General features: G+C 43.1%; 2 protein-coding genes and 1 long non-coding RNA gene across 3 annotated transcripts in view; 1 reads left to right on the top strand and 2 right to left on the bottom strand.

Moving 5' to 3' along the window:
• Window positions 1-14,168, bottom strand: part of LOC146521260 (polymeric immunoglobulin receptor-like) — a 525,395-nt gene that overhangs the window by 345,434 nt on the left and 165,793 nt on the right. The window lies entirely within an intron of this gene.
• On the bottom strand, window positions 2,014-4,288 carry LOC146521269 (uncharacterized). Its single transcript, XR_014873422.1, has 2 exons — window positions 3,168-4,288; window positions 2,014-3,096 (listed from the first exon to the last, which is right to left on the bottom strand). It is a non-coding gene; the product is annotated as an uncharacterized LOC146521269 (long non-coding RNA).
• Window positions 4,303-13,262, top strand: LOC146521268 (amidophosphoribosyltransferase-like). The gene is made up of 3 exons (XM_085155390.1): window positions 4,303-7,176; window positions 7,258-7,825; window positions 8,377-13,262. Exons 1-2 carry the CDS (start codon window positions 7,065-7,067, stop codon window positions 7,398-7,400), a joined length of 255 nt encoding a protein of 84 aa, XP_085011516.1. The 5' UTR covers window positions 4,303-7,064; the 3' UTR covers window positions 7,401-7,825; window positions 8,377-13,262.

Raw genomic sequence — 14,168 nt, 5'->3', positions numbered from 1 at the left:
GCGAATGGGTGTGAATGGGTGAATGTACAAGTTGTGTACAGCGCTTTGAGTGCTCAGAAAGAGTAGAAAAGTGCTATATAAGAACCAGTCCATTTAATTTACCAAGTGGATCATCATGACCTTGCCATATTGGTCCATTTGATTGACCTTTATTATAATTATGTATTTATTTTATTTTCGTTTTTTAAAGACGGGACAGACATGACAGAGGGATAGGACAGGGAGAAAGAATGAAAGCAAGACAGGGAGAGAAAGAAAAATAGAGGGGAGAAGAGATGGTGAGAAAGGGGGGAAGAAAAAAAAACTAAGCAAACAAAACACCTGGATCACCTGTATGGAGGTAAAAAACCAGAAGAGAAAACAAACAACAAAGAGCAACATAATAAAAACAACACCATCACAATAAACTAGCTAAGAGTAGATACTTTTTTTAATTTCACCTGTTGAGAATGAAAAAAGAAAACAAGCAGAAGAAAACGAGAGCAATAGAATAAACAACATCACAATGATATATGGGAATATAACGGTAAATACTAAATATTAAACATTATTGTGCAGCACGTAAGATCGACAGTCAAGGCACTTCATAGATACAGAGAAAAACCCAACAATCATATGACCCCCTATGAGCAAGCACTTTGGCGACAGTGGGAAGGAAAAACTCCCTTTTAACAGGAAGAAACCTCCGGCAGAACCAGGCTCAGGGAGGGGCGGCCATCTGCTGCGACCGGTTGGGGTGAGAGTGACGAGAGTTGCAGTGACGTGCCTGTGAGCTCTAGGCCCCAACGCACCGATGTCTGAGGGTGTCTGCCACTAGTAGGGGGAGTGGTGGGGGAGATAGGCCTCCATACCTTGGAGTCCATGTAGCGTGCCTACCCCCAAGATCCTATATGTGTGTGTTATGAGAGTGTGAGTAATGTAAATGTGTAAGTTGTGCGATAAAATTGAGGAACAGGCAGCCAGAAGGAGACAGAGGGGGGGGGGGATGCCTCCCCTGCACCCTGGTGACATATCTTTACCCCAAGGCCCCGCATGTGTGGGTGATTGTGGTGGAGCAGGAAGAGGGAGGCAGCTGGAGATGGGGAGGGAAGGAAGGGAGGGGGAAGTGACCCCCTCCCTGGGGCCAGCTCCCCCGCTCACCCCAGTAGGCACCCCCAGTCTCTGCAACCCACCAGGGAACCCACCGCCCAGGCCCATCCGGACTGGGGCCCAGTACAGCAGCGCCGCCTGACCCCACAGAGCCCAGGACAGCCCACCCGACCCCACCACAGAGAAAACTGCACCCACCCCGTCCTCCACTCATCTTCCAGACTACACGAGACAATAGACGCCCAGGCTGAGATCTTCCTCCACCTCTCCTGTATCTCCCCCTCCTGCAAAGTGAGTTCCTGAAGAGAGGAGAGCTCCTGCAAGATGTAACAACTTCCCCCACCAGTCGAAGAGCCCCCCAGGTTGCTTGACGCACTGGCGGCACCCTGCGCCAGGACTGGGCCCCCATACACCCACCCGCCCACAACCCCGGCAACACACCAACCAGGACCCAAGCCCCCGAGCCCCAGCCAGGGCCCCAGCCCGGAGACGGAGCACTCCCACAACCCCACGCCCGTCCCGGACTCACCCCAGGGCAGCCAGGCTACTAGGTCAGTAACCCACGTCCGTCAGCACAGACCCTCCCCTAGCCCCGCTGCACGCAGCCACGAGGAAACCGTCACCTAAGAACCAACAGAGCCCTTAATAGGCCATGACCGCCCTCCAAGGAAGATGCTCCTGGGGAACCACCCGACGCCCTAAGCCTGTCCTTACCCCCACACCAATCACAACAGCATAGGTGGGACTAAACTATGATCCCCCACCCCCACTAGGTGATGGAGCTGATCAAAGGAGCCCCGAGCAATTGATGTGATGTGGTGGCAGAGGTTGTATCAAGACTAATGTAATCTAATAGATCATTTCTATATTGGTTAGAATTAAGGTTATTTTTATTTTTCCAGTTCATGAGGACTGTTTTCTTGGCTATGCATAGGGCAGTGAAAACCATATGGGCTATATTCTTATCTGTAGTGACATTATCTAAGCTGCCCAACAAACACACTAAAGGGGAAGTTGGAATGTTACATTTCAGACACTTTGATAAGTCCTCACATATCTCACGCCAAAACTTCAGAACTGGTGGACAGAACCAAAGAGCGTGGATATAATTGTCCAGTGAATTGGTTTGGCAGTGTGAGCAGTTGTTGGTAGACATATAACCCATCTTGAATATCCGATGACCTGTATAGTGCACTCTATGTAGTATTTTGTATTGAATTAATTGAAGACTGGGGTTTCTAATTAGATGAAAGGTTTTTAAGCAAATCTGAGACCAGAAGTTTTGGTCTAAGTTAACTGATAAATCCGCTTCCCATTTTGCAATAGGAAGTGATATTGATTCATCTGTTTTAGAAAGCATTCTGTAAATTTTGGAAAGTAATTTGGGGGTTTTAAGAGTAAGAAATTGAACCACACTTGGTGGTGTTTGTAGTTCAACTTGACCTGGTTCGAATTTCTTTTTTACTATGGATTTAATTTGTTGATATTCTAAAAATCTTTTCTTGTTGATCCCATATTGTGTAACTAGTCTGTCAAATGAAATAAATTCTGTTCCTTCTAGTATATGTTCTACATATTTGATTCCTTTACCACTCCAATCTGGAAAGTTTATCATATTATTGTTTTGTAATATGCCAGGGTTGTTCCAGATAGGTGTACGTTTGCATGGGATTAATGAAGACTCCGTCAATTTTAAAAACTCCCACCATGCTGCCAGAGAAGAGCTAATGCTGACGCTTTTGAAGCATTCATGTCGTTGGATGTTTGAGCTGATAAATGGTAGATCTGAAATCTCTAGATTATTGCAAATTGCTTGTTCTACATCTAGCCAAGGTTCATCTAAGAGGGTATGTTTTAGCCATCCTGAGATAAACTGAAGCCTGTTGGCTAAGAAGTAGTGCTGAAAGTTAGGTAGTTCTAATCCTCCTTTATCCTTGGTCTTTTGTAGTGTTTTTAAGCTTATACGTGGGGGTTTATTTTTCCAAAGAAATTTGGACATACATGAATCTAGAGATCTGAACCAATCTTGTGGCAATTTAGTTGGGATCATTGAGAACAAATAATTTATTTTTGGTAACACCATCATTTTTATAGCGGCAACCCTTCCCATGAGTGATATACCTCAAACAAGGAAAATCCCTGGCTCTCACAGACCTGTAACGTCTTCTGTAAGAAGCTTTTCTGTCCCCCACTCGTTACCTGTATGAATGGCACCTGTTTGACCTCATCATCTGTATAAAAGACACCTGTCCACAGCCTCAACCAGTCAGACTCCAAACTCCGCCATGGCCAAGACCAAAGAGCTTTCGAAGGACACCAGGAAAAGAATTGTAGACCTGCACCAGACTGGGAAGAGTGAATCTACAATAGGCAAGCAGCTTGGTGTGAAAAAAATCAACTGTGGGAGCAATCATCAGAAAATGGAAGACATACAAGACCACTGATAATCTCCCTCGATCTGGGGCTCCACGCAAGATCTCATCCCGTGGGGTCAAAATGATCATGACAACGGTGAGCAAAGATCCCAGAACCACACGGGGGGACCTGGTGAATGACCTGCAGAGAGCTGGGACCAAAGTAACAAAGGTCACCATCAGTAACACACTACAACGGCAGGGAATCAAATCCCACAGTGCCAGACGTGTTCCGCTGCTGAAGCCAGTGCATGTCCAGGCCCGTCTGAAGTTTGCCAGAGAGCACATGGATGATACAGCAGAGGATTGGGAGAATGTCATGTGGTCAGATGAAACCAAAGTAGAACTTTTTGGTATAAACTCAAGTCATCGTGTTTGGAGGAAGAAGAATACTGAGTTGCATCCCAAGAACACCATACCTACTGTGAAGCATGGGGGTGGAAACATCATGCTATGGGGCTGTTTTTCTGCCAAGGGGACAGGACGACTGATCCGTGTTAAGGACAGAATGAATGGGGCCAAGTATCGTGAGATTTTGAGCCAAAACCTCCTTCCATCAGTGAGAACTTTGAAGATGAAACGAGGCTGGGTCTTCCAACATGACAATGATCCAAAACACACCGCCCGGGCAACAAAGGAGTGGCTCCGTAAGAAGCATTTGAAAGTCCTGGAGTGGCCTAGCCAGTCTCCAGACCTCAACCCCATAGAAAATCTGTGGCGGGAGTTGAAAGTCCGTGTTGCTCGGCGACAGCCCCAAAACATCACTGCTCTTGAGAAGATCTGCATGGAGGAATGCAAGTTTGGGAGAAAAATTAATACCTAAATATTTTATATTTCCCGATTGCAGTGGTGTAGAGAAAGAATTATGGAAGGAGCAATTAATCGGAAGGACTGTAGATTTTGACCAGTTAATTGAGTAGTCTGATATTCTTGCAAAAGAGTTTATCAATTCAATCACCCCAGAGATATTGGTTTGTGAGTTTTGGAGAAAAAGTAACACATCATCCGCATAAAGGCTGATTTCATGTTCCACGTTCTTGCATTTTATGCCCTTAAATACTGAATTCTGTCTAATTGCTGCTGCTAGTGGTTCAATAAAAATTGCAAAAAGTGAAGGGGAGAGTGGGCATCCCTGCCTGATGCCCCTCAGGAGACAGAAGCTGGAGGATTTTTCGTCATTTGTTTTGACACAAGCTGTTGGGGAATTATATAATATTTTTAACCAGTTAACGAAAGAGGATCCAAAACCAAATTTGTGTAGAGTTGCAAATAGAAATTTCTAGTTAACTCTGTCAAATGCTTTTTCTGCATCTAAAGAAAATATTGTAGTTTCAATGTTTTTACTGTATGAGTAGTCTATCAATACACGTAGACATTGAGGGCTATCAGGAGGGGCTATGCGCTTACCTGCTGCTCTCTGGCAGGTAGCCCCATGCCCTCCTGGGTTTTAAATGCACCTTAGAACACACATGCATCAACACTACATATGAGCGGGCGGAGGGAGGTTTGGAATCTTCTCACACCCCCGTTCTCTGCGACCTGCTGGAGTGGGGGGCCAGGAGGAGGAGTTGGCCGTCCGATTGGGGTCTGGAGTGTGGGGCCTCCCTGCTGCTGCGGAGTCGGGGCAGTCTGCTTCTCCCCACCGCAGGGAAAAGGGTAACACCACCTGGGTCTGGGTGCAGTTTCCCCCTCCAGGGGCAAGGGTACCTAGACTTAGAGTACACTTGGGGAGTGTGATTGTGTGTACAGTGTCTCTCTATGTCTGTCTCCACGTTGGTTGAGTGTTGAGTAATTGCATATGAGAGCATGAGGGTGGGAATGGATGTTTGTATCTGTGTGTGCCTGTATGTCTGTGTCTATATGTCAGGTTGGGTATCAGATGCCACCTCTCTGGGGACATCTCAGGCCCTCTAAGGTATGGAGGCCTATCTCCCCCCACCACTTCCCCTGCCAGTGGCAGATGCCCTCAGACATCGGTGCGTTGGTGGTTCTTTGTGTCCGGGGGTGGGCGCCCAGGTACACACCGGCTCACTCCTTGGTGGCTGCTTATCGGGGCCTGGAGCCTGGGGCTCACTCGGGCCACTTCGGAGGTGGGGTGTCCTCGGCCTCTCGGCCTGGGGCTCGGTCACTCTGGCGCAGCTGGCTGCCGGCGGAGCTCACGGGCACGTCACTGCAACCCCCCCCGGCTTCTGCTCCACGGCTGCTGAGTGACCCCTCATCTGGGACTCTCCTCAGCTGTTTTTGGGATAGTGGTGCAGCTGCCCCTCTGTTGGTCTTCCTTGGTCTCTTGTGTTCTGAGGGCCTCTGGATGTCTGGAGTCTTGATCTCCTCCATACCTACTTCATGCCCTGGAAGACGGGGCTGTGGCTCCCCACACCCTCTAGCAGATCATTACATGAAGGAACCTTTTAAAAACAAGCGCGTCCATGCTCACAGGTGTACACACAGGTGCTCACACACACAAACTACACCCTTTTTGGCTCCTACCTCAAAGCACACTGTGCGCTGTCGATATTACGTGCTGCACAATAATGTTTAATATTTAGTATTTACTGTCATATTCCCAAATATCATCGTGATGTTGTTTATTGTATTGCTCTCGTTTTCTTCTGCTTGTTTTCTTGGTGATCCAGGTGATTGATATATGTATTTTTTTTGTCTGCTTATTTAGTTGGTTTTTGTTCTTTTGCCCTTTATCCCCGACCCTCTTCTCCGCTGTCCCCCCCCCCTTCCTTTCTCCCTTTTCTTTTCCTCATTCAAGTCTGTCCCATATCTAGCAAGTGAAAATAAAAAAATAAATAAAATAAACAATAAAAGGTGAATCAAATTGACTATTACGGCAAGGCTGGGATGGTCAATTTGGTAAAGTAAATCTGTTGGCCATCTTTCTTCGCCTTTAGACAATAATTCTGATGGCAAAAGAACCAAACGGGACAGGCAAAAAAAAAAAAAAAATCAGAACATTCCCTCCACAATATAAAACTCTGAATCCAGGATATCTGGATCAAATTATTTTTGTATTGTTTTGAACATCCCAGTTATAATTACATCATTAATACATGTATATTTGGGAATGACTGATTTTGCAATACTAAAGATTAAAAAAAATATGAAAGCTAATCACTTTCTAAGCTGGGCCAAGTCCCACCTTTAGTAGAAATCTGTCCCTAATCAGACTGGCATGAGTAACGTCATGTACTCTCATTCATAAGCACTTTTTCTTCACCATCCAGTGTGATCTTAATTGTAAGACATTTAACCATACATTGATACACTGCTTTGTTTTATACACATCAAGCACCAGTTTAGAGTCACCAGTTAACCTAAAACACAGATTTATGTGGGTGAAACAGTCAAACCCCGAACAGCCAAAGGTAGATGCAAACTCCACAAAGACCCCAGTCAGGGTTCAAACTAGGAACCTCCTGGCAATACTTATCATCACATCAAAGCTTAAACTGATATTTGTGTCCAACTGCAGAATTTTGCCTGGTTCAAAATGATCTTTGAGGATGTGACTAACAGGTAAAAACACATTATTCCTCTGGACAGGTCCACATCATGGTGGCTTCTCCACCAATCAGCTTCCCCTGCTACATGGGCAACAACATCCCAACCAAGGAGGAGCTCATCGCCAACAAGCCGGAGTTTGAGGACATTGCTGGTTATATTGGTATATAAACATGAACTTCTGCCATTCATTTCTTTGACAGGTCAGAACAAAAACTTGTGTTAATGTTAATTCTGTTTACAGGTGCTGACAGTGTCAAATATCTGACTGTGGAGGGCATCGCTTGCCATAATGAAAAGGATAAAATAAACAACAAGTCCAAGAGGAAAGTGGGCCACAGCACTGCCTGTCTGACTGGGAAATATCCAGTGGAGCTGGAGTGGTAATTGCTGCACCAACAGCAGCACTGTGGATGTTTATGTTAATACTGCCAGCCTTAACACTACGATGTTACACAACTTATACATAATTGCAATAATTACACCTTTTTTGCGCACACTAGAGTAAAATAGCAAATGACAAATTTCACAGGTTAGAGTGAAATGTCAGTCATATATCTGTAATATTCTTTGTCAATATTCTTGTTTATTTATAACCACCTCTGTAATATTCTTGATATTTATAATCGAACAATTTGTATATATTAGTGCTATTTATTAAATTTTTAAACTGTAACATATTGTATATTTAAATAGTTTAGTCTGTTACTGTCTTGGAGCAGCTGTAATCTCCTCAGGGATTAATAAAGTATTCTGATTGGGAAATAACTGACTCGAGTTTCAAAGTGCAGCTGTAACGAGGACCTGTGCAGGTCAAATAAGTGTTTTTGTCACGGGAGTGGAACGGACTCAGGCGCAGACGGAGGTAGCACGGTTCAACAACACTTTATTAATCACACTGGTGCGCTATATACACATGAAGGGGTGGGGGAAAACACCAGGGTCCCGGGGATCACCAGGCTGGGGAGACACACTTCTTCGCACTCGCTCTGCTCCTCGTCCAAACAGTCTCCACACAAGCAGCTCACTCTCACTCACGGGGTCCAGGGGTCACAAAAGAGCTGATCTAGGTAAACCAATTTACACAGACAAGGGTAAGTCGAAGGCAAACATGGGAACAGTAGAATCGCAAAGAAGCCAGGCAATACTAACGAGAGTTACTCAATATTCCAGCGACGAATAGCTCAGAGCCCCAGCCTTAAGAAGAGCCAGAGAACTGCAAATCGCTCGAGATCAGCTGCAGGTACGTGGGCCAAGGGCAGGAGCCCAATCAGAGCTCTGCCCAGGCATACAGATAGGAGAGAGAGAGCGAGAGAAAAACAACAACACTTGTGGCCACACTGGGCTGGCCGGGGAGGCACAGGGACCATGACAGTTTTGTAGGCAGCATGTAATGATGTACACGGTACCGTTTACTACAGATATCACAGCCACATAAGTGTGCTAACACTCAGAAACCCAGTGGTATTTAATTAAATGACTGGGGCACTGGGAATGGTAAATGTTTGCTAGTCCATGAATTTGAACTGATTTGTGGTATCTTGATGTTGAATTAGAGCTCATGTAAAGTAGTTTTCAAAGCTCTAGACACACTGCTAATATTTCCATGGTGCTGCAGGTATTGCTGCTGTGACTACTGTAGTATACCTGATAACGCAGCTTTACAGCGAAAACAAACCACGCAACAGCATATGCAAAATGAAATATTGAATCACGAGATAAAACTGCAAACATAAATGCAAGATTTCAAGGAAGTTCTGTCCTTGGCTTTAAACCTTCATCTAATTAAAAACATCGTTTGGCTAATATTGTGGTTAAAACTTTGCTGTCTCAGGCTGATTTGCACCTTGTGAAACCAGTTTTATGTCCTGTGCAGTTTTCTCTTTGAGACATTTTCATGAGAACAGTGTGGAGCTTTCCGTGGTTCACTGTTCTTGATCCTTCTTTCCTCTGTGGTCTCTCTAGTCCTGCAAAGTGGCAGATTGTGATCTGATTTGTTAAACACCATCTCTCTCTCTCTCTCTTTCTCTGTGCACACACACACACACACAACAAAAGAGAGGGAGAGTAAACTTACCGTTTACCTTACCGTGTGCTGCGGAGGGAGGGATTCAAAAAAGCAAACTGTGAAGCAGCGAAGCCAGGGGTTAAGTTTTAACCCTTTTTTAACTAGACAAAATAAACTGAATTACTCTGGTTGGAAAAAAGCAGTTCAAATCGCAAGGAGGCCTTGATCAAACCTCCTTCAAATAGTTTGTACCAAGGGCGTAGATTTCGTTTTGGCATTGGTGGGGACGAATGATTCAGTTTTTTTTTCCTTTTTGTCTTTGCTTCTTGATAACAAAAGGAGAAATGTACTTGCCTAAATATGCTCTTCTACATGCTTTTAAACCATTTAAAATTACAATTGATAGTTTTATATGTGAGTTATATAATGCTAAATTACAATTAAACAAATGACTAACTATTTAAGATTTTAGTTTACTTCACCCATATTCAATATAAATCAGGTATCATACAAAAATAAAAATGGCTTCTGTCGGATTATAATATTATTTTATGCCATGTTAGACCCCTAATTAAAGATTGTGAATTATTATGTAGTTTTAGTTTGCATTATTCTCCTGAATTAGAAGAAGGTGATCACTATTACATTTGGTAAACTGATTTGCATTACATTAGACTGCTGATTTATTGTGAATGAATGATATTGTTTTATGATGCATTATACTGCTGAGTTATAAGAAAATATTGTTCACAGAAAGTCATCGTCTCATTTGTCTGGTTAGAAGAGAACAGAGCATACTGCCCCATCTCAGCAGGAGCAGATAAACAGGGAGCCAAGGTCGTAGCTTAGGCGCTGTGTGAGAGAAAGAATGTGAATGTTTAGGCTTTTATGATTAGGTGGGGGCCACTAGAGGCTATAAGAGTTTGATCAAGGCTCCACCATTTTGAGATCTGATGCTGTCTGCTGTATGGTGTCCATCTCCCACGCGTGTTCATTAAATCATCATTAAACAGTAACACCTAATTTATAATTACATATACCTATAACTAATAGGGTTGCCAACTCCCAGCAAAAAAAGAAAAGAAAAAAAGTAGGGAACCACTCCCCCACCCTCTGCCTCAAGATGCTTAACTAACAAAATCAATTTAAATTTAATGCACGTATAAAATGCTTTCAGATTCAGATAATTATTTGTTAAAAGCGAGACATTTTAAATGAGAATAAGAAAGAAAAGTATTTCTTTGTGCCCCCCTTTCATAACTTCCCTTCAACTCATTCATGTCACCTGAAAGGTAAACCTGTTTCTCCATCACCTGTTCAGCTCTGATGATTCAGTAAGGACGTCTCCTGGTTTCATCTTCATGTTTCCCTCTCACCAGATAACCAGCTCTGAGCTTTGTGTTGGTTCTTCTGTCACCTGACAAATAGGACATACATGACAATAAGAATAAAATGTGCAGCTGCTTCAGTGTTTCTGTCAATTTGTGCAGATCTTGAGTCATCAGTAATGTTTGTAGTGTGAGTGCATTTTTAAAACAATTTGTGCAAACTGCACTACAAGGTGGAATATTTGCAAAATCATGACTACCTCATGATATTTGTCTCAAAAATTAACCCTATGAATATGTCAGTGCCATTAGGATGAAATTATTGTGTCACCAACATTTTGACGTTAGACATATAATTTTAACAGCCTCTGTAAACTAATATCCTGGCTTGCTCGAGGCTGCCGTTTTCTCTGACAGTTTCAATCAAAATTAGAAATGCTGCTCTGAGACTGAGAGAACTAATAGTGCTGCTGTTGTGCAGTTAGTTTCCCAAACACGTTATTCATGGTCATATACAATTTTAGACTGATGTGGGCCAAAGCCTAGCATAGCCTGTAACGTTATTATGACGGACACATTTTATGAGTGAACTTGGCTTTAAGTGACTTACAGGTTTCTTTGAAAAATACTTTCTTATATCCAGGTTCTTCCTTGTTGCTGCCGTCTTCCTCTCCTCCTCCCAGCACAGGTTTGCCGCTGATAAAACTAAACAGAGCTCCCTGAGAGGCACAGCCAATCACATTGGCGATATTTGTCACATGACGTAGGACTCTAGTAGAGAACGTAATTTAACTCTTTCTGCACCGCTGGGTGAATGAGACGTTGACAGATCTTATTTTTTTTTCTTTCTATCGGGTTTGTTTTTCTTTACTCGAAGAGATCAAATTATTGGTGGAGACAATTCAATAATCGCTGGATATTGGTGGGGACATGTCCCTTCCGTCCATGCCAAATCTACGCCCTTGCTGTAACAATAGAAACATATTCAGGAGGCAACCAAATACCTCCTGGGTCTGTTTCTGACTTTGCTTCTGCTTTATCATAACAGAAGTTTCAGTGTTACCTTGTGTGTTGTGTATGTGGGTGGACTGGCTCCATTACTTGTGACAATCCCAGCACATTCCTGCCCCCTGAGAAAACACAAAACATCACAGTGCAAATTGTCATGTATTAGTGCGGGAAGCTTCTTCAGTTCCAAAATATGCAGAGATCCTGAGTGTTTACGAAAATAAAAATCCAAGCGTTCTAACATCTCACCCGTTTGTTTTTATTCAAGCATACATGTAAACATGTGTTTAACTGTATGAAGCTTATTAGACATGAAACAGATGATACGTAAAAGCGAATTTTGCCAAAATACACAGTTAAATTAAGTGGTGATGGCAGTAAAAACTACCGCCGTAGATTATAGATTTTAGATTGTCGTTCTCGGGAAGTCTGAACTCCCGTGTAAACTTACAAAGACTCTCGTGCTTGAGTAGTGAAAAACGGCCCTCGTGTCGAACTTTTCTTACAGAAATAACAACAAAGTTTTCATAAGAGAGTTCAGGTTGTGTTGAACAATATAGGTTGTCATACTAATATTTGATTTCTTTAGCATGGGGCGCTGTTTGTAAACTGAAACATGCTGAAATTAACGGCAACATTTTCCCACATTTAGCTGAAAACCTTACAAACACATGGTTTTTCCAGTCATTTTTTACAACATTTCCTAAAAATATTTGTAACATTTTATATTTAAAACGCAATTTTAAATGTTACATCTAAATATAAATCTTTTTTTTTTTTTTTAATTCGCTTAGCCTTTTTCCTCAATTTTCAAGCAAATTGTAAAGACATTGGGGAGTGTGGATCAATGCTTTTCCACAACACTTTTATATGCAGTGACCGCTGCATTCTGCAAAGATTCCACATTCCATTCATTCATTTTGTATTTCTCAAGTTTGGGTCTGATTCACATTTAAACCAAACATTTCACTTAAAAAGCTCGGACATCATTAACTGGTTACTAAAGCTGCAGTAAATGGTTTTCCGTTACTTACCTGTGCTGTAATGCCTCCAAGCCCAAAGTTAAGACCTGAGCTACGTCCAGCTGTGTGGGCCACTCTCCGGCAGCACTCTCCGGCACCCAAAGACCCCGCACTCCTCTCCGATACCCGACTCCTCAAACTCCATGGACTCGCTGTCGCCGGTGCCTCTCAGATAAACTGCGGGAGTCTCTTACCTAGTTACCTGTAGTTACCTGTGAGCAACAACCATGCGCGCGCATTCTTTTGTGCGTGTTTGCCAGTTACACCTTCGTGGCCAAACACGTGCTTGCAGCCAGGGGCGGTCCTAGCCTGTTGGGTGCTCTGGGAGTGTACACACAGATAGTATGCAAACGGCTAACAAACAGCCATTATAATACAATACAGCTTTTCCAATTAAAGGCTAATTAATATTGTGTTGAACACAGTCCCAAGATTCAGTAAGCCCCATCAGTGTCTACTGTTTACTATGTTACGACGCAGCTCAAAAGCTGCAACATAGAAAAGGAGACGAATACCAGAGTGTTAGTGAGAAGAGGTTTTATCCTACAATGACACAGCAGGTTGGCTAAAATGCCTGGTGCCACCAAGGCAAAGACTAGTGAGCTTCTCGAAAGCCTGCCTCAGGTATGCGTTTCTCCTTCTCTTTTCTCCTTTTTTCTAAACTGAGGATCTGATAGCTTTGACCTTTTCTTGCCCATCTTCCATCAGTAATTTTGCACTTCAGGATGTGAGTGGGCGATAAGACGTCTGGGAAGAGATCTCAAAACTGGATTATAGATGACAGACAGTTGGTGTCATAAACCACCGCCTCTGTTCAAGGCTGGATGTTCTGACTGAATAAAGTCATACAAAGACAAACTTGCATTATGCAGCATTTTATTTACATAGCAACTAATCCATGTTCAGATGTTTTTAGGTGCATCTGTTCTACTGTATTCTGATGTAATGGTTACACTTTTATTTTTCTTGATAAGAACTGATTTATGCTGAGGTACATCCTTATACTATTCAATGTGGAACAACAATATAACTCACTGATTTTCCATGTTGTTGTTGTAAAGGACAGGAGCAGATTTATTGTCTGTGTTTTTGCCATGAGCGGCTGAGTCTTTGTGTGAATGCATGTATGCATCTTTTCAGGGAGAAGTCCACCTTTAGTGCTTTGTTTGACCGCTCCCCTGTGCATTACCATGGCAACACTCCATCATCCTACCACAGATGCTCTGTTCAGTGGCCTGTAAAATGTGACGTCATTCAGGGGTAAAACTACAAAGGATTGTGGGTACGAGTGGCAAGCGGTACTAGCAGGCTTTCACGTGAAAACAGTCACACAGCGATAAAAAGAAACACAAAAAATGGCAAGAAGCTGTTGTATTACTAACTGCAATAGTCGGTTGTATGACAGCCACGGGAAGCCGACGGGTAAAGAGATCGGTTGTTATCGGATTACGTCGTGGAAGAGAAATTGTTCGAGCCATGTTTCCAAAATAACAAAGAGCCGACGGATGGCCTGGATTGCAGCCATTCAAAGACCAAATATAACTTTTCAGAGCACTCCAGCTCACAGGTTAGTCTGCTCCAAGCATTTCCACAAAGGTAAGTCTTCTGTTGTAGTTATTACGTAATTTATCATAACATAATTGTTGATGTAGGTTACAAATAAGTCTTAATTTGAATTAAATTTGTTGCGCTTTGCTGCTTTGTTCACTGTGGCTTTGCGAGCTAATGTTTGTTGTGTTTTGTAAGAAAACCAGCCTACAAAATGCTGGAATGCGATCCAGACTGGGCC

This window comes from Neolamprologus multifasciatus, chromosome 3, assembly GCF_963576455.1.
Source record: "Neolamprologus multifasciatus chromosome 3, fNeoMul1.2, whole genome shotgun sequence".
NCBI lineage: Eukaryota > Metazoa > Chordata > Actinopteri > Cichliformes > Cichlidae > Neolamprologus > Neolamprologus multifasciatus.
This window is presented reverse-complemented; position numbering and strand designations above follow the sequence as displayed.